General features: G+C 46.3%; 1 protein-coding gene across 3 annotated transcripts; it reads right to left on the bottom strand.

Moving 5' to 3' along the window:
• Positions 1 to 80: 80 nt before the first annotated feature.
• LOC120829570 (sodium- and chloride-dependent taurine transporter) lies at positions 81 to 15,250 on the bottom strand. Of its 3 annotated transcripts, XM_078082448.1 has the most exons (15): positions 13,394 to 13,482; positions 12,966 to 13,122; positions 11,468 to 11,697; positions 11,239 to 11,373; positions 9,861 to 10,095; positions 9,104 to 9,236; positions 8,437 to 8,571; positions 6,956 to 7,059; positions 6,668 to 6,792; positions 5,538 to 5,650; positions 3,999 to 4,136; positions 3,517 to 3,619; positions 2,612 to 2,712; positions 2,310 to 2,480; positions 81 to 1,704 (listed from the first exon to the last, which is right to left on the bottom strand). In XM_078082448.1, the coding sequence occupies exons 3-15, from the start codon at positions 11,694 to 11,696 to the stop codon at positions 1,549 to 1,551; spliced, it is 1,878 nt and encodes a 625-aa protein (XP_077938574.1). In that variant the 5' UTR covers position 11,697; positions 12,966 to 13,122; positions 13,394 to 13,482; the 3' UTR covers positions 81 to 1,548. The 3 variants fall into 3 exon arrangements, with proteins under 3 accessions (XP_077938574.1, XP_040049733.1, XP_040049732.1); XM_040193799.2 differs by lacking the exons at positions 12,966 to 13,122; positions 13,394 to 13,482 and adding an exon at positions 15,107 to 15,250; XM_040193798.2 differs by lacking the exon at positions 12,966 to 13,122 and having other exon boundaries at positions 13,394 to 13,532.
• Positions 15,251 to 20,299: the final 5,049 nt, after the last annotated feature.

Here is a 20,299-nt window from a genome sequence, read left to right on the forward strand (position 1 = left end):
CCTCCAAATTTAAATTTCAATCACATGATATATCTAAGAGGAAAAACATCATTTTGGGAATAATACAGCAAGACACGATCCAAAGAGACAAATGTTTATTTGTAATCTATATGAATCTATAAGAAATGATGCAATGTGCATCTCAAAGGGGGCGACTGTGCAAGAAATACTTTGGTACACTTGAATCCCCAAGATTTGAACAGACAAAGCAGCGCGGCGCCGTGGTGGCTACTGCACATGCTTCAGAATTTTCTGTGCAAGTTGATGAATTATTGAACAATATTCTAAAGTTGATGGTGCATTGAGCGAGCGGAGGGTGCCATCATTGCTTCAATGAATAATACACGCTGAAAAATCCTGGCTCGTAATTAGTATTTAGTAAAGTGGTGATGGTGTTCACGTGATGTACAGTATAAAATTGTTACAAAAAGGCATATGTGATTTACAAACAATTCAAATTCTACATTATAAATCCCTAAACCGAACATAAGAAACTAGAATCCAGTGGTAGTTCTGCAGAGCGCATCTGCTATAGATGTTCAGAAAAATGTTTTTACTTTTAAAGTGATCTACTCAGATTCTCCTAAGAACATTTGATTTCTACTCCATTTCGTCATTGTCCAAGCACGTAGACAACTAGATACTGTATATCAAAGTTCACAATATCAAAAAGTTAGAAACTAAAAATATTTCCTCCTCAAATGTGCTGCAAATGCAACTCCGCATAGCCTCCGACAATCAAAACAAATACTACAATAAAAGGTGGAACAACATATAAAGTGCAAAGAGAGGTTTCAATAAATGCACTGGGACTGACTATAGTAGTCACGCAGGCTGTGTACAAATACTCTAAAAATGCCACTTCCCTTTTCTCCGTACTTCTTCTTTTTCTGGTTTCTGAGGATGGATCTCATTTTGGATGGACGCATTTCTCACAGTATTTGGCCAAGGCCTCATTCAACGAGTTACTTAAAGGGATGTCAAGCAAAGATGAACTCTTTTCCACTCAACCTGTTACAGATTCTTACTCTGAGAGACGCGGGCGGCTCGCATACATTCATTTTCACTGCAGGGGGGGGGGGGGACCACCACCAACAACAACAACAAATTAGTAGTTAGCGCAGGCAACGACAATCACGCAAAGGTGTCGAGACGTCGTCTACCTTTTACGCGGTTAATTGCTCGTTTAGTTTAGTACATTTATGTGAAATAAGAATTTCTTCTATTACACAACAACAACAAAAAAAAAAAGCAAATTCCTCATCTCTTCTCCGGAATCAACAGAATCGTAGTAAACATTGAATATTTTCTATCTCAAAATACTAAAAGACTGAGATCAGTGCCAACTACAGCAATAATAATTGTAATAACAACAATATCAATATAGCAAAAAAATAAAAAAAAACATTACAACATTATTATATAACTCTTCGTAGAAATCAAACCAGAGTATCTCCGACGTGAACATATTTGCTGATGGGAACCTTCCGTTAGCGGACATGATAACGCGGAAAAGCACATCGATCGTATTCCTCTCACAGAGAGCGCTCACATCGTCGTTTCCACGATGGTGTGGGTGGGCTTCGCCGAGCCGCTGTTCCCGTTGGGGTTCAGGGGCAGCGTCGGCTCTTCGCCCTTCACGTCGTACTCTTTCGGGCGGGAGCTCACGCCCGACTTCGCCGGCGCCGCCACTGCTTTTATCCTCTGAGGGAAGAGCGGGAGGAGGGATTAGAGGGATCAGAGGGACGGTCGTCGCAAACAGCTGCATTACGTTGCATCTGTAGCTGCGCATGCGCGGGAAAGACAGGAAGAAAAATCCCGCCCTTTTGATTTAACGCGAGGAGGCGCCAGATAGGCGGCTAACGCTACAACCAGCCGACGTTAGCTTAGCTTAGCATAACAATGAAAGGGAAACGATTATTTAACTTAATTTCAGGGTTAGGGTTAGGATATGGACTAGCGGAATATAGAATAGACCATTAAAAGAATTACAGTTTTTTCTTCACTGTTTACCTTCTGCAGTACAAATAGACGTTAGCTAGTAATGCTACAGAAAAGTCGCCTGCTGCCGTCTTCCTCCTCAAAGGTTCATTGTGTGACTCCTTCACACTTCACACCGATTAAACAAACACAGCAGAAAGTCAAGTCGCTGGTTTTTGGATCACATCAGGCTAGCTCGTTAAGCTAAGCTAACCTCCTGGATTGCCTAGCAGGGTACCGGTTCAGCCAACTCACGGCAAAAAAGCCAATAAATGCATTTTCCGCAAATCTTATGTCTCTCTCAAAAGTACGGAATGGACGGCGCTCACCTCGACCAGGGATCCCTCTGACTGTAGGATCTTGATGACCATCACCATGGGGATGCAGATCATGGAGGACAGGGCCAAAACCCAGCCGATACCGATGGCCCAGTCGGGGTACTCGTACACCTTGTTGTAGGTCAACGGCTTGTACTTCACCAGGGAGAAGACGAAGCAGCCCTGGCGGAACAAACAACAAGCTTACGTTAGCACGGCGGCGGTTTCGACCGAGCAGCGTTTGTCCAACGACAACGTGTCACGTCCGAGGCATCAAGAGGGGACGCGACGGAAGCCCGAGGTTGGTCCCTCACCATGCAGAGGATGGGAGTGATCCAGGTCCAGCTCAATTTCATCCACGCGTTGGGTCTGTAGCCGATCATGTCCTCGACGCCATCGTAGAAATTATCCACGCCTGCCCAAAACAAACACGCGACTGTTATGTAAGTATGAGCAGCGCCGGCTTCTTCGGGCCACCATTCATCCTGCCTCAGTGTTTACTGTAGCCAACCTGCTGAGGGACTAAAGATGAAGCGCGGAGGAGCTCCTCCGCGATGCTTCTACGAGCACTTGTAAGCATAATGAAAACAGTTTGAAGAAGTCTAGGACAGCGTTTCCCAGCTGTTTCCACTCTTAATAGGTTGCGCGTGTCGGTCGGCAGTGAGCACTTGAACCCAGGAGGGTTTTTCCCTTCTGTGGTTCTTTGTTTTAATCATTTTTTAGAGGCCAGAAGAAGTCGAATTCCTCAGTATTTCACATCAAAGAAGCTAATATTGACTGATCTTATTTGTGTTTCATCTCTTCAAATATCTCTTGATATATTGATGACTAGATAAACAACATTTCAAGAAGCAATAAGCAACCTGCATCTTTGGTTTGATTTGATTTGTATGGAAGAACAGCCTGTTTATGAATTGGAGTACATTGTAAGTATATTATATATAATATTAATTGTGGCACATTTGGCAGAAGTTTACACAATAATTCAGCGTTCTGATTGGGCCTTTATTTTCTTCCTGCATTATTAACACAAGGGCATAATCTGTTGGGAGGCAACCTGTGGATAACCAATAAGAATCCCCCCGCTGCCACACTCCTCCTTACGGTTGATTTAGTTAATTTACTGCTGACGTGGGAGGAACCACAAGGGCACCTTTGTTTACCGCTTTCTTTTTCTGGTTAGTTTTTTTTCTCAAGGACCGTTTTCGTTGAAACTTACCATAAACCCAGGCTACAGCGATGCATTCAAAGAACGCCACCCACAGAAGGCACACACCGCTGGCGGCGTAGTAGTCGAAGAGTTGAAACACGTACATGCCGCCCTGGAAAAGCGAAGAGAAAGGGAGGAAAAACACATCAATTACCTCGCCGGCGGCGTCGAGCTGAAGGGAGGCACACGGGGTGGACGTGGGTGCTGGAGCAGAGTGGGTGGAGGGCGGTTGGCCCCCCACCAACAAAGGCAGAGTTCAACAGGTGTTAAGGCGCCATTGAAGGCTGGATAACTTCTAAACGGAAAACGGCGTTGCGAATTTGTTCCATTCACACACACACACACACACACACACACACACGCACAAACACACATGGATTGAAGGCCATATTTGGTCGTGGCATAAGAGGGTGGAAAGTCAACGGCTTATCTGTGCCGTTGATCCAAACAGGCCGACTCCTGTCGAGGGAGGGGGTGGGGGGGGGACTTACTTTGGTTACCATGGCGAGCCCCAGCAGATAGCTCATGGAGCACATGAACGCGATGAACATCTCCCGCCGGTAGCCCTTCCTCAGGACCTCCGGGTACAGATCCACAATGGAGGTGATCTGTCCTTCCACTTCAACAAACTGTGGGGGGACAAAAGCATCTATTAAGTTCTCAGAGTGGGGGGAGGAGAGGACGGGTTGGGGGGGGGGGTGAAGAAGGTTTATCTCCGTGTTTCCATGCAGCTCTTGTTTTGCCTCCACAAACCAGCGGTCACAGAATGAGGGCCGTCTTTGTGGAGCCGGAATGAGGATTCAAGCGGAGCTTCTTTCCCGCTTTGACACGACGGAGACAAAACAACAGTGCGTCACTGTCTCCGTCTGCCCGTCTCTCTCCCGCTGCCCTGTGTCTCCGCGCCACATAACGTCTGAACAGAACACGCTTCTTTGTTAAAGCAAACAAACAGCCCCTGACGTAGCAGCGGCATGCGTGTGTGTGTGTGTGTGTGTGTGTGAGCGACGTCGACGATATGCGCCGTCCGGGACCAGAAGTCTTCATGAAACGTAAGGTCACGAAATGCACCCACGCAAACTGTAACTTCCCTCATGAAAATAGCCCCGTGGACGTACACGTGCTCAAAGTCGGGGGCTGATTTCGCAGTTGGCCGAGACGTGCGCCGGACTGAGTTAGCACAAGAGTAGAATTACACTTGGGGGGCAGGAAATGTGACACGACCAGCGAATCCCTCTGGCTCACACTTGTGTTTTGTCAACGCAGATGATCTCGTATTAATCAAAGCTCCGCTTCCTACCAGAGCTGGAAATTGCAATGACTCCTGCTAACTAAATGTTGGGCTTCTGACTGGGTCACCGGGGGCAGTAATCGGAACATAATTCTCATAAGTGGTGTAGTGTGATAGCGAGAGGCCCTTTGTGGGGACGGCAGCTTCAAATGTCATGTGATACCTCGGAGACGTTAGATGTGGATCAGAGAGACGCCGAAATGTGTTTTACGCATCGGCCAACTAACCCACGGGACATGGGAGGTGCCCACGGGACCTGGGAGGTGCCCACGGGACCTGGGAGGTGTCGACAGGACATGGGAGGTACCCACGGGACCTGGGAGGTGTCGACAGGACATGGGAGGTACCCACGGGACCTGGGAGGTGCACACGGGACATGGGAGGTGCCCACGGGACATGGGAGGTGCCCACAGGACATGGGAGGTGCCCACGGGACCTGGGAGGTGCCCACGGGACCTGGGAGGTGTCGACAGGACATGGGAGGTACCCACGGGACATGGGAGGTGTCCACGGGACCTGGGAGGTGCCCACAGGACATGGGAGGTGCCCACGGGACCTGGGAGGTGCACACGGGACATGGGAGGTGCCCACGGGACCTGGGAGGTGTCGACAGGACATGGGAGGTACCCACGGGACATGGGAGGTGTCCACAGGACATGGGAGGTGCCCACGGGACATGGGAGGTGCCCACAGGACATGGAAGGTGCCCACGGGACAACGTTTTGACGGTGGGGGTACCGACCTGGCTGTCGAGGCCCAGCAGCAGCAGCATGATGAAGAAGAGGACGGCCCAGAGGGTCGGCATCGGCATCATGGACACGGCTTTGGGGTAGGCGATGAAGGCCAGACCGGGACCTGGAGGGAGGACACAGCGGGGACGGGGGGGAGAAGGGGAGGAGGACGGGATTAGTATTTCCGACATCTGATTTACAGCTTGGACGACATAAAGGGGCTTGAAAAAACAGAGCGAGAGAAGTCGAGCCACGGTGAATTTAGATTAATACCATTTAAAGACGTGTTTATTCTTTGTTGGCTCAGAATAAAGTGTTTCATGCTCCAGTGTCCCGTATTCGTTAACTTGCAGGAACTGTCTTTTACATCGTGCATCGGACATAGTTGCACACTGTACTGAACGTTAGACACAGAGACCATCTCACTGCACATTCCATTAGATCCTGTTCATGCAGCTGCTTCACATGTGAGTCACATTTAACTCCTAATGCTCTGCCACGGTTTGCCTCATCGGACCCTGAGCTGCATCTCTTAAACTTACTGCGAGCGCCGACAATAAAATCTGGAATCTGAGCTCAACAAAGCAGGCGAGCAAAGCCACGAAACACACCGACAGGATAATAATAATAATAGCAGTCACATTAACCAGTGCCCCCATTAAACAGCTGAGCAAAATGTTCAGTTATTTCTACATTAAAACCGACGGATTTAGTTTAATTCGAAAGTGAACGGAGCGAGAAAGCGGAAAAAGAAGACACATAGGGTGTAAAAGGAAGACGGGGAACAGGACCTGTGGCGTCCCTGTGGCTCACCGAGCCGTGCTGCCGGCCTGACAGATCAGCACCCGGGCTGCCGGTCTTCTGATCGACGAAACTAAGAAAACGGCGAGAGCCAGTTGCTCCTGATGGAGGAGCTCTTTGACCCCCCGCGGCTCATTGCGCGGCCAAACCACCGCCGACGTGACTTCTGCTGCTCCTCTGAGGCTTTAAAACGAGGAGTGTGCCACGGCCGACACCTCTACAGGTCAGCATCATCGTTTTCCCCACATTTAAAACCCCCGGCTCCTTTTTTTTTGGCTTGTTTTCGTTTTTGGCAACAGCGCCCCACCATCGCTGCTGCCGTCACCTCGGACCCTCGTACCTGACTCTGCCACATCGGCAATGTCCACCCCTTGTTCTTGTGCCATGAAGCCCAGGACGGAAAATATTGCGAAGCCAGACACAAAGCTGGTACCGCTGTTGAGGCCTCCCAGCAGCAAACAGTCCCTATGTCACACATATGTCATGGGGGGGGGTTGTTAATGAACACAGGCGGAACCGGAAGTTCCCATTTTCTTTTCACGCATTCGTCTCTGACACCAGTTGCTGTCACTACTACAGTGACCCCCCCCCCCCGCCCCCGCCCCCCCCCAGCGGAAGCTCGACTCACCTGTAGCAGTTGTATTTGTACTTGTTGTAGCTCCCCAGCGATGTCATGGCTCCCAGGCAAATGGCGTAGGAGAAGAAAATCTGGGTTCCCGCATCGATCCACACCTGAGGAGGCAAGAGGAGCAGATGAGCTCGACCTGTTGGGAAATACTTTTATATTTTAAGGAACATGCACAGCGCGGTTACACGTGTTACCTCTGTTGGATTGTAATTCATTCGTTAAGTTGCCTTTATTTTGGTTATTTCTCATGAACACATGCTTTTATTTTGAAAAGGCAAAAAACACGAAATACGAGAGTAAAGTTTAGTGTACTTTCTGCCTTTCTGTTTGTTTGATTTCTCTTTAGCTCGTTTGTTGAAGTCAATGGAAAACAGAATAACCGCCATTAGATCATCAGTCCACCGTCATCTCCGATATGGGACATCGAGACGGAAACATTTTATTACACATTCAATGTTTTTCCGTTCACTTAGGAGGAAACAAGTTGTGAACACAGACGCCACCCGTTGAAGGCTTTGGCCTGTTAAACTGTAGAAGATTTGGGTTGTTGAAGAGAGAATCGAGCAAGAGAACGCCAAAGTAAAAAGAAAAAATCCAACGGAAAAACACAAGCCAGCGTTTGCAACTGCTTTTCAACGAAAGCACGCAAAGCAAGTCGGCAACACCGACAAGCCTCCAACACGAGCCACTTCCCCACCAAATCATCATTATGAACGTAAACAACACAGATCCCAACTCAGCCGAAACCGACCCCAAAGAGAACCCGTGAGCCGGATCAGAGCCGAGGAGAGTCAGAGTCCTCTGAGGGTGCGTGGGAACACACATGAGTAACAACGTGGCCCATTTCCAACGATGGCAACTCCCTTAATTAAAAAGTTCCCGAATGCAATAAAAGCCAAGCACCATTTCCACATCGGCACAAGGAGCAAAATAGAAAGTATTAAAGCGTAGGAGTGTCGACGTGGTGCTGCGTCATTGCTTTTGTCTGAATCAACGCGCGGCGTGTTGTTTTCAACTGCAGATCCAAATATGATGTTAATCCAATCCTTCGGGATAAATTATGTAATGGAGTTGTATTTCTGAACAAATTTTGAACTACGCGACTGAGGCTGACGTCACTTCAACCTCCATCTGTTAAATGGACGTTTTTTACACTTCCTTTGCAAAGATTACCAGATGATGATCTCAGTGCGATTTAAGGATGCCGGTAGGTGGATTTCAGACAGAGCCACACGAGCTACTTCCAGTTGTTATGCTAAGCTAACCGGCTGCCACCTCTAGTATTTAGGAAAAATCCAATTTCTCATTTAACTCTCAGCAAGTAGAATAAGTCGGGGTTCTTAGATATTTAATTTACCCACTTGTGAGCAACTGCCCTTTTCTGACAAATGCATATGGCTTTTATTTCTTAGAATCTCTTAAACGTGTGTGAACTTGTAGGCCTCATGCCTGCAGCACTTCAGAGCAGTTCGGTGACTCACCTCAGGGTCCTGCAGGCGAGTCAGGTTGGGGTAAAGGTAGAATTTGATGCCTTCGGATGCCCCGGGCAGCGTCACTCCTCGCACCAACAGCACGATCAGCATCACAAAGGGGAAGGTTGCCGTTACGTACACCACCTAGACGGGACAGCGGGCGGACGAGCCCAAAGGACTCATCAGGAGAGGACGTGACTCATCTTTCAGAGAATTCATGTTCCTGCTGAATAACTATGAGGTGGGGTTAGTGAACTGGCGTAAACACGGCAAGCGACAATAAGGGGAAAAGGGCGCAGTTTACTCCACCAAAAAAAAGATTTTAAGTGACTTTTTTAGTAATTTTTACTCCATGAACATTTATAGGATCCTCAACTGACCTGATTGTGGGAGCCAAACAGTTTTTTTCTCTAAAGAAAAACAATGTTTCAAAAAAACAGATTTTCCAGGATTTTTCTTTCGTTTCTCTACTTGTGGGGAGGATCGCTTGATCGTTCATTAGTTTAATAACTTCCTTTGACGGAAGCGGAGGCTGATTAGCGGCGCCTCGCGGCTGTAAATCAACGGCTCCTCGAGCATGTGGCTTTCCACCGCGCAGCCGCAGAAGTGACCGCAGGCAACGGGATCCGGGCAACACAGCGAGTGACGGGACGAGCCTCCGTTTTCGGCCGCTCACTTTCCCCGTGGACTTGACTCCCTTCCAGATGCAGAAGAAGCAGATCACCCAGACGGCCAGGAGACACAGGGCCAGGTCCCACTTCACGATCCCGATGTCCTCGATCCCGGACGAGATGCTCAGGACGTTGCGTCTGCGGAGGAGACGGAGAGGCGCCACGTGACGAACCACAACCAGGGGATTATAAGTGGAAATGAAACAGACACAAGATGTGGTTCTACAAATATTCTATATATATATATATATATATATATATATAGAGAGAGAGAGAGAGAGAGATGCTGCATAAATATCTAGAGACGCTCACTGTGATGAATAAAAGCAACCGGCGACACGGAGCTGCGCTAAATGCCCATTTAGATTGAAATCTAATTGAGCGATGATATTGGTTGACCTCGTGTCTTGAGCCCACTGGGGGGGTCAGCTTCCTGTTGCCGGGTCACACACCTTTAGGAGTGTAGCAGCAGGTCGTGAACGCAGATAATGAAGCAAAGAATAGAAGATTTGCTTTACTCATTAACTCATTCCCTTAATGATAAATATGCCTGTGAAAATATTACATCCCAACCGTGGAGAAAAGACCCTCTTTTCGCTGTGTAAATGTGAATAGATGCCAAATACGAGCTGGGATCTGATCTAAAAGACTCAAATAGGTTGTTTTTCATTTCTTTGAGCTGAACAAATATAGTTTAAGATAAACTGGCCGCAAGCTAAAAGTAAATAGCCCTTTTTTGTGTGTGTGTCAGTCAACACTCACTCCCAGAACTCGGTTACAGGGGAGGTAAAGTTGGTGATGTTGGCGGCGAGCCACAAGGTCTTGTTTCGGCGGACCGTGTCCTCCACGCAGAATTCCGTGTTCCAGGGCTGCTTGCACTTGGCCCAGGGGAGCTCCGGCTGGAAGCACTGGAACAGGTAGTAGAGCCCCCAGGCCAGGATCACCACGTAGTACACGTTCAGCAGGGACACGATCACCACGGAGGCGTAGCCGATACCTGCAGGGCGGCGGAGGGGCGGATTATGAGCTCGAGCATTTGTGTTTCTGGTCACTTGATGAATGTAAATCCATCCAATCAATCACCTGAAGCCCTGATTTTGGTCTCGGCGAAGGATAATTCAGTGTGGTAACCTTTGAGTCAAAGAGGGGGAAGCGTCCTGAGCTCGTCTGTTGTCTGCTGTTGTAATGTCCTTAGTGTTTTAACACTATTTTTAGACGACTTTGTCACGAACCTGGAATCAGAAATCCTCGGTACTCTTCCACCGCCGAGTATTTATAACCTCATCATCTCATCATCCCCCCCCCCCCGTTCCCACATACCACATGCAAACCGACTGACGACGCTGTGCCAGGTGTGTGCGCGTGAAGGTGTGGAGGGCGTGGAGGGCGAGGAAGGGGGGGATCATCCGTGACCTCCGGGGGCCCCGAAGGCACGACGCACTCGGGGGGGCATTCATACCGCGCGCGCCGCTTTCTGCTGCTCGTTCGTTTCCACGGCAACGGAGAAGACAATTTGTTACGCTCGCAAAATCAGCGCAGGATCAAAGGCTGACTTCACCTTTCTGAGCTACTTCAGACACGCGGTGATTAAAACGTTAATCCTCCGCGTTACTTCTTGTTTGAACATTTTCACTGGTGCTGTTTGTATATATTAACGTAACCTTTGCTTTGTCACAATTTCTTCTCGTTTTCTTTTTTTTAATGAGTTTTCTTTGTATCTAACTGTTTTTCTGTTGACTTCATTTACACATCTCGGAACCATTGTAACCTTTAAATAAACACTAATAAGACATTTACTCTCCAGCACTTTTAGTTTGTTTGTCATATTTCTATGTAAATTTGAGTATTTCTCATTTTTATTTCGCCTCATGCTAATGCACCTCGTTTATTGTTCAACGTGTGCAAAACCTGCTCGGCACAAACTGCTTCTGATGTTAGGATACATTACTTGAAGCTGATTGGACTGTTTCTTGGATTGAAAGTGTTTCCCATAGCGGAGTTATATAAGTGAACTGAAAAAGTGAACTGAAAGAGGACGAAAACCCTTGTTTTGGCAGTTGATGCTTTTTCCCAGCGTTAAATATCCAAAGACCTTTGTGAGCAACATTTTGAGCCTCTGCTGCTCCGCCTCGGCACTGACCCGTGAAGATGGGGCACAGCTTGGCCCAGCAGGTGATGCCCCCCTCGGAGGTGTACTGGCCCAGCGCCACCTCCAGGAAGAAGACCGGCAGGCCGCCGCCGAACAGGAAGATGAAGTAAGGGATGAGAAACGCACCTGGGGTGGGGGAGGAGGCAGAAAGTCAGACATCTCCGAAAGGTGTGTGTGTTTGTGTGTGTGTGTGTGTGTGTGTGTGTGTCTTTCGGCCCACCTCCACCGTTTTTATAACAAAGGTAAGGAAACCGCCAGACGTTTCCCAATCCGACGAAGCCTCCGGCCACCGACAGGACGAAGTCGAGCTTGCTGGCCCACTTCTCCCTCTGGGGGGCTTTTCCTTCGGCCTCGTCCTCGGGCCGCGTGCCCGGACTCTTCCCCGGCGACGGCTTCAGGGTGTCCTTGTGAAAGTCCTTCAGGCATTGGAGCTTCTCTTTTTGTGCCATGCTGCGGGACGGCAACATCACCATTATTGTTTTTTGAGAAGAAAAAAAAAAACACACACACACACACAAGCAGAGGTGGGGGGCGGGGCCAGACGCAGAGAGGGGGGGCGGAGCTTTGGGGAGATTACGCCGTCTCCTGAGAGCGTTACAGTGTGCCGTCTCACCGCCGAGCGCGGTAATCTCGCTAATCTCAACAACCGATGCGAGGAGGTCATTCGGACGAGAGAAACGTTTCGGGGATTTGAACCAGACAGAGAAATCCCAGATTTCCTGAAAACGTCACACTTGAGTTTCTTTATCCGTCACAATCGTTCAATCTGCGGAAAACTAATGAGAATGTTGTCAATTTAGACGTCAATGTCAATTTAGACAGCTACAATATGAGCCAAAGATTTAATATTCACTTTCTGTTTACTCTGATGTTCCTCCCTCGGTCACCCGAAAGTACCTGGACGTGTTTTTTACCTTTGACCCTTTCGCCTGTCGGTAGGCCGAACAAATGAGAATCAAAAAAGCTTCACCCAAACTGCACGTTGACATTTTGACTCCAGCTTTGTGTTTTATTGTGGGGGGGGCGTCACATTGGCCCTGAGGGGAAAAAGGAGCGCCACAGTTTCCTCGGTGGCTTTCATCTTCTGCGACAAGTCGGCCCTTCGGAGGCCGGATTTAGAGCGGCGGATATCTCTGTGCGTTCCCAGAACCCTCGAGACGACGCGAGGGGGCTTAAGGTCGCCTGAGTGTTGAAACCGTAAACCGCCTTTCCAAGAAAGACATGGATTTGTTGGTACCAATAGAGAGGTATCTGATTTCCACCTGCACGGGCCCGGAAGGAACCCTAACCCTAAGGAACACCCGGGCGGGACGTGCCAGGACTTGGTCGTAAACCCCAAGCCGGCAAACAACAAGGACAAAAAGCATGACGGAAAACTATAATTAATTGTAAGACACATGATTCATTGACAGGTGGGTAATTACCTCGTCCTTTAAGAGGAGCCACATCAAATACTTTCCACGCACCCAAATGTATAATTAATGGCAGACTGAATTATGTGTCAAAGGAAAAGGAACAAAACCGAAACAAGTTGCTTGTTTATATTAAAAAAAAGAAGAAGCACGTTATGTGGAGCCGATCGATAAGAAGGCTCCTCCAGCGCTGACGCATTCCTCGAGGGAGCTCCGCGTCTCCCCACTCCATCAACGACAACCCCCCCCCCCCCCACCCATGTTCTCCCCCATGTTCTCCCCCCCCCCCCATGTTCCATCGTTTACCGGAGTTCTCTCTTCCTGTTTTGCTCGACAAGTCAACTCGGCCCGCTTTACATTCTCAGACAGCGTTGCATAACTGTTCTTGGGTCCCGGCTCACTGTGCTCCTCATCTCTTCATCTCTTTTCTCCCCCTTTTTGTCTGCTTGCCGTTCGCGTTCACCTGGAGGCCAGATAAGACTTAAGACAAACCGTCCTTGGGATTTAAATCGGACACGCTTGAACACAAACTGCTTAACCTCTAAGAAGAAGAAGAGAGAAGCGGCTTCGATCCTCGTTGAATCCTGTCGACGTGAATCCCAAAAGGCAAACAAAAGTTTGTATAACCTCTAAACCCATGAACGTCATTCATTCGGCCGGTTTTAAAGAGGAAAAACAAACCGTGTGAAATAAATCAAGCGTCTTTTGCAGCAAAGCGTTTCATAAAAACTTACATTTCCTTCATGGCGGGCGACTATGTTTAGAGTTCCTCTCCCTCAGCTGTCACCATTCCTCTGTACTGAACGTCTTTATGCCGACGCGGGTCACAAGAAGTGGGGCTGACAGCCGGCTGGGGCGAGTGGGATGTGTGGGTGGGGGGGTGAGGGGGGGGAGAGGGGTAGGGCCGCCCCCTTTGGCTAAACAATTAAATCCAGGGCAGCGATTGGACGCTGGCTCTGTGTGACAGACAGCTCAGGTAGTAACGAGGAACACTGTAAATTTCCACTTCTGACAACTCGCCTGCCCACACACACACAGACACACACACACACACACACACACACACACACACACACACACACATACACACACACACACAGACACACACACACACACAGCCCAGTGGTGTGTAAATGTGGAGGGAGGGGGGCACGCATACTTCTTATGCACGTGTTCAGAGGCCGCCCGACGCAAAGGCGTCGCCTGCGAAATACTTGCTGTTTTCTTTCTAAAGGCACAACGAAGCCACACGCCACCAAGCGTCACACACTCATAAATATACTCAGACATACACTGGACATCTGGAACCCCCCACCCCCCCCCCCCCCCACACCCCCCCCTCTCCATCTCCATCATGAGATGCGGTTTGTTATCTGTAAAATGTAAACACGTACAGTATCAGAGGTACAACAGCTCCTAATAAGGAGTCTCCTACCTCTCCGGCTCTGAGAGCTCGCAGCGGACGGAGACAATTAAAAACTACAAATGTTTGAGGGTCACGTGACCGTTGAGGGACGCCGTCTGATCCAATGTGCGAGAAAGGGACTGGGTTTGAGGGTAGAGAGAAATCACGTTCTCCTTAGTGAAACGAGTCGATAACAGGTTGGTTATTAGGCCGAAAAAATCACAGTATTTCAATCACAATATTTATACTATCACATACTTCTGAAATCATATGTAAAAAATTGATTGTTGAATGATGTTAATCATCAAAGTCCACATCCTGAATAAGCGGGTCTAGACGTGTAATCTGTTTATAAAAAATAAAATAATGTCCACCCTTTAAAAGCAGCAAACCATGATACGATATCTGACGATATCAATATAAAAACTGTTACTTAAACTCGCTCCTCCATTCATTTATTCGGTGATTAAATGAATGGAGGGTGTGCGCAGGGACACACACGCGCGCGCACGCACACCCGTCACACGTCACTGTGAAGTCGGGGCTGAGCCTGAACGCACCACGGCGGACCTAAAAAAAAACAAACGATGAAAGAGAAACGAGCAACAAGGTCTTATCGGCTGTAAACACAGGAAACCGGGTTCAAAGGCCAAAACAGAGCTTTTCCTTTTTTTTTTTCTAGCACCAAGCCTATATTTACTCACGTGGATTTTCTTTGTCAAAGCTGGATTTCTGATATTTATATTTGTATGTATTTGTATATATTTGTATGTATTTATATATACATATATATATACATAACGGAAACATTGTGGGAACAATGAGGACAGAGCATCACGTCAAAGGGAGAAAAACCCCGCTGGTTTGTTTATTTCGGAGAATTAAACGAATCAGCTGCATCAAAACACGGAGTTTAAAAGACAACAACAACCGTAAAATAATAACCAGAAGCGGACTTGTATCACGGTGTTTCTCTCCATCTTGAGTTTGCTTGTTTATTTGTGATAAAAGCAGTGCCTCGGTACGTAAAGAAGAAGATTACCTGTCCTCGCTTTACCGAAGCCGCCTGTTCTTCCTCCTTTTAACGCGGAGGGAAACAGTTTAATATCAGTTTGAGTGGAAAATCACCAGCTTCTCCTCCATGCAACAACTTCTTAAAGCGACAGCCTCACCTCCCCCCCCCTCCCCCCTCCTCCCCTCTCCTCCCCCCGTTTAACGGTCCGTGCCCGTGATAACACGTATCGATTACCGTTCACCGGCGCGCCAAAAGGAACGTTTAGCAGACGTGTTGCACGTGCAGTCGGATTATGGGTTTATAAATGAACAGAAAGAAAAAAAAATACCATTTGGCAGGTGTTTATCCCTTGGATTTGGTAATTATTATTAGTAATGTTGGTATTAATAAATGCTTATTGTGTGTGAATGTCTAATAAGACATGTGCTATGATATGGTGAAAAGTATTCATTTACAGCAAGTGAACTCTTATAAGCTACTTTGTTTCCTGTCAACACAGTGCAGGTATTAGAAACCAGCACAGCAGCATTGCTTCGCTTAAAGTGGGTTTTTACGACCTGAAAACCAAAACGTTGCTCTTTATTTGGAGTTCATCACAAGAACAAAAAATACTCAACCATTAATAAAGCCATTTGTTACTAGAAAAAGTGGAAGCTAAATGTATTTATTTGTTAATGTATTCGTTGATTTGCATATAACAGTATATTTTGCAATCTGCAGCGTGCAAATATGTTTAAATTCCACCCTGTGCCGCAGAACAGATGCAGATTATTAGATGTAGATTATCTCGTGAATATCTTCCACCACATTGTCTTAGGCTGCAGCGTCAGTCGTGCCAATCCAACAGATGGCGCGGCCACGTGTTTTTATATCATGCATATGAATGCGTGACAGAGAGGGAGTTCTCCGTCATGAAGTGAAATCTTTTGTGGCGTTTGTTTCGGCGCCCAGAGCTCAGCTGCCGTTGGATAACAGCCTTCCGGTAAAGTGGATCTGTAGAATGTGCTACAGAGAACATACAGCAAAAAACATGTCAATGATTCATGCTTCCGGAGAGGGTGGGGAAGTACGAGCAGAGCCACTCCTGCAGACCCGTCCACCAAAGAACGCCCGGCAGTGGTTAATATGGAGAAAAACAAGACTTAATATATATTGTAGGGTTGAATTCTGATACAAAATACTTACAAAACGATATTTTTGCAGGTGCAGGCGTCAAGACGGTCGCCATTAATACTGGTAATAAAGGTCTGTCCACTTGTGAAGCGGAGGCATAATGACTATGTTACTGTTTAACAATGGATAGTTTCTTATATATTGAGCCAGATAGCAAAAGGATTTCATGGCGCAATCATATGAGGGAGAAAACACACACTCAAATCAAACCACAGGAAAGAACAGTGTTGGTTTTTGTTCCTCGTTTCTGTGCCCTGAATGCTTCATCTTGCACATTTCCTCATTAGCCCTCAGAAGCAACAATTCATGTCCGTGTTTTGTAAAGCAAAGAGTGCAAAGACACCCGGGCGCCTCGAGTTTCAGTGATGGTTTCCCCCTGCAGAGAACAAAAGCCCTGTCAGCAGGGCAACGGCTTTCTGATGCCTGAGGGGTGAAACGGTCAGGAAACAGGAAAGTAAAGGGGGAAAAAAGAGAAGTGCAAGTGCAATGCAAGTTTGGAGCCTCGCTGTTTGTAACCGTGACAGAAACCAACCTTGAATCTAAAGTAGCTGAACACACACAGGAGAGAACTCGCTCTACGTCAGGCCACGATTGAAGCCATTTCCACACAGTCTACGTCCCAATCATTATGATAGAGATGTTTATAACATACACAACTCTCGGGAGGCCATAATCCTTTGTGGTGACCATCTTTGTGAGCTGAGAATAATAATTAAAACTATAAAAATTAAACTGTTCCTTGAAATCATTGTTGCTGAGGTTAATCTTAACTTTGGTTCAAACTATGGCCTTAAATTCTGGTAAAAAGGGCAAAACACTCCAAAGTCTCCATTTCTGTACACACAAAGCACCAATCGCAGCCCTGCATTAAAAAAGGTTGACCAATCAGGTTCCTCCGCAGGAAAGCGTCTTAAATCTTTTATTCTCCCTCTACTCCTCTTTTGTGGAATCAGCTTCCACTTTCAATCCAACGGGCAGATTCGGTCAGCTCATTTAAGGTAAAGCTTAAAACTTTCCTCTTTGATTGTGCTTATATTTAGGGCTGGCTCAAGTTAGCCCGGACCAGCCCTTAGTGAAGCTGCTATAGGCTGCGGGGGGACTTCTTAGGACACACCGAGCTCCTCTCTCACGCTCTCGTTCTACAATAATTCACGTTTTATTAATGCACATCACTGATTCAGCTTCTTCCCGGAGTTTGTTGTGCTTTTTCGCCACCCAGGTTTCCACGGTTCATGGTTCTATCCGGACCCTGTTCCTGCCGCCTACCGGGGCCCTGCTGACACCTGCTGCTATCATCATCATCATTATTATTTTAAATATTAATCATATCACTATGAAAGTCATCATAAACCAACATTACCATTTCTTAAAGTCTTGTGCTTTCCCTCCTTACAGGCTTCTGTGGATGGTGGTTCTATCTATCTGATGGTGTTTTTTTCTAATGGTGGTTTTTTCTGATGGTGGTTCTATCTGATGGTGGTTTTATCTGATGGCGCTTCTATCTAATGGTGGTTTTATCTGATGGTGGTTCTATCTGATGGTGGTTCTATCTGATGGTGGTTTTTTCTAATGGTGGTTTTATCTGATAGTGGTTCTATCTGATGGTGGTTTTATCTGATGGTGGTTTTATCTGATGGTGGTTCTATCTGATGGTGGTTCTATATGATGGTGGTTCTATACGATGGTGCTTCTATCTGATGGTGGTTCTATACAATGGTGGTTCCATACGATGGTGGTTCCATACGATGGTGGTTCTATCTGATGGTGGTTCTATACGATAGTGGTTCTATCTGATGGTAGTTCTATCTGATGGTGGTTCTGTCTAATGGTGGTTCTATCTGATGGTGGTTCTGTCTGATGGTGGTTCTGTCTGATGGTGGTTCTATCTGATGGTGGGTGTCCCTGCAGTGGTCCTGCCGGACACCTGGCTTGCTACTCGCAATTATTTGAATCCTTTCTGTTATCGGGATTGAATGTATTGTACATCTTTTGCATTGTTCATTCTGTTGTTCCATTGTATTGTGTCCATCAGGAGACGGATCCATCCTCTCTCTTGAGGGTTTCGGGACAGAGGATGTCGGATGTAGACTGTGAAGCTCTGCAGGCACATTTGTAATTTTGAGATTTTCGGCTACACAAAATAAAATTAATTGAAATGAATCCTGACCGTTCTGATTGTATAGAAGTGTATAATCACTGTATACTTCTCACTTGACTTATTGTCTATTATGATTCATTTGGTAATTAAACGTCTCAGTCACCCCGCAGGATCGGTTGCGTGTGCGCGCGCAGCTCCGGAGGTAAAGTTGTCCCGGACGCATTTAGCCCGACTTTGGTCGGAGGTTCTGTCGGGGGGGGCAGATGGGTCACGTGGTCACTGCGTAATCCTCCCTCACGTGCAGACGTTGTTGTGTTTATCCATCCACGGAGCCGGCGACCTTGTGACGCACCGCTGGTGGCGCGTTACGGCGCGCAATGTGGCGGAAAGGAAGAACAACTTGAGTTAAACTCGCCGTTGTTTTTCTGCAAAACGCACCGTTAACATCTCACAGTCTCACAGCTGAGCAATAAAACCTGTGTGCCGGCTGCTAACTCTCCGGGGGGGGGGGGGGGGGGGGTAATCCCGTATTACCGCGGCCGTGTCCGGTGCGTCCGAGAGGAGCCGCCGCGCGCAGCTCTCACGTCATGTGAATTCACGTGAGTCACCAATCGGTGTTCTCTCCAAACGTGCGCGGGCCTCTCGAAGCACGATGTTTGCTCAACAACCTAAACCCACCAAAAGTAACGCACCACGTGGTGTCTTTTTGTGCCCGACAGAGACGCAGACTGACCTGAAAACTCAGGTCAGTCTGCATCTAATGGGTTTACCCCCCCCCCCCCCTCACCCTCTCCCAGGGGGGTAATCCCCGACACAGTAGGGTGTCTGCAGTGAGTTATGTCTTCCGATGACGTATCAATACTCAGGGACAAGGTCGCAACTGTGTAGCTCTGTGAGAGATAGGTGAGACATATACATATAACTTATATATAATATATATATATATATATATATTATATATATATATATATATATATATATATATTATATATATATATATAATATATATATATATATTATATATACATATATATATATATATATATATATTATATATACATATATATATATATATATTATATATATATAATATATATATATATATATATATATTATATATACATATATATATATATATATATATATATTATATATACATATATATATATATATATATATATATATATATATATATTATATATACATATATATATATATATATATATATATTATATATATATATATAATATATATATATATATTATATATATATATATATAATATATATATATATTATATATATATATATAATATATATATATATATTATATATATATATATATAATATATATATATATATATATATATATATATATATATATATATATATATATATATATATCCTCCATCTGTTCCAACTGTAATGAATCCTACATCTGAGCAAGAAAAACTCGTCGTGGTTGAGATATTTGGACGGTTCCACAAATGGCACCCGTGTTTATAACGACACAGCAAAACTAAATTAAGAAAAGCACGTTTGGATGTAAAGGGAAACTTATGAGAAGAAAACATGCGCTTATTAGAGTGCGCATTAAGAGCCGGACAGATCATATGACGTGCGTTGTCAGGATGATTGACATTTGACTGGCAGATTATGAGGAGACAGATGTCCCAGTGGAGGCTCAATGACTCGCGCAGAGAGTCATGAGCTTTTACCCTCAGCGCCCCTGTTAACAATTACAATTGAGAAAATCACGCAAAACATGTTTTGTACAGCACAGCACATGTGACTTGAGTGCGAGTCAACACGCTGACGGTCAACAAGAGAGTTCCGTTTTAGTGAAGCGTCCTCTGCACCTCGAGAAATATGCACACAGAAAAAATAACCATTTGATCCATAAACAGGAAACAAAAGAGTTATGCAATCGATAAATTTGCCTCAGAGGGTT

Source organism: Gasterosteus aculeatus, chromosome 2 (genome assembly GCF_964276395.1).
Source record: "Gasterosteus aculeatus chromosome 2, fGasAcu3.hap1.1, whole genome shotgun sequence".
NCBI classification, from domain to species: domain Eukaryota; kingdom Metazoa; phylum Chordata; class Actinopteri; order Perciformes; family Gasterosteidae; genus Gasterosteus; species Gasterosteus aculeatus.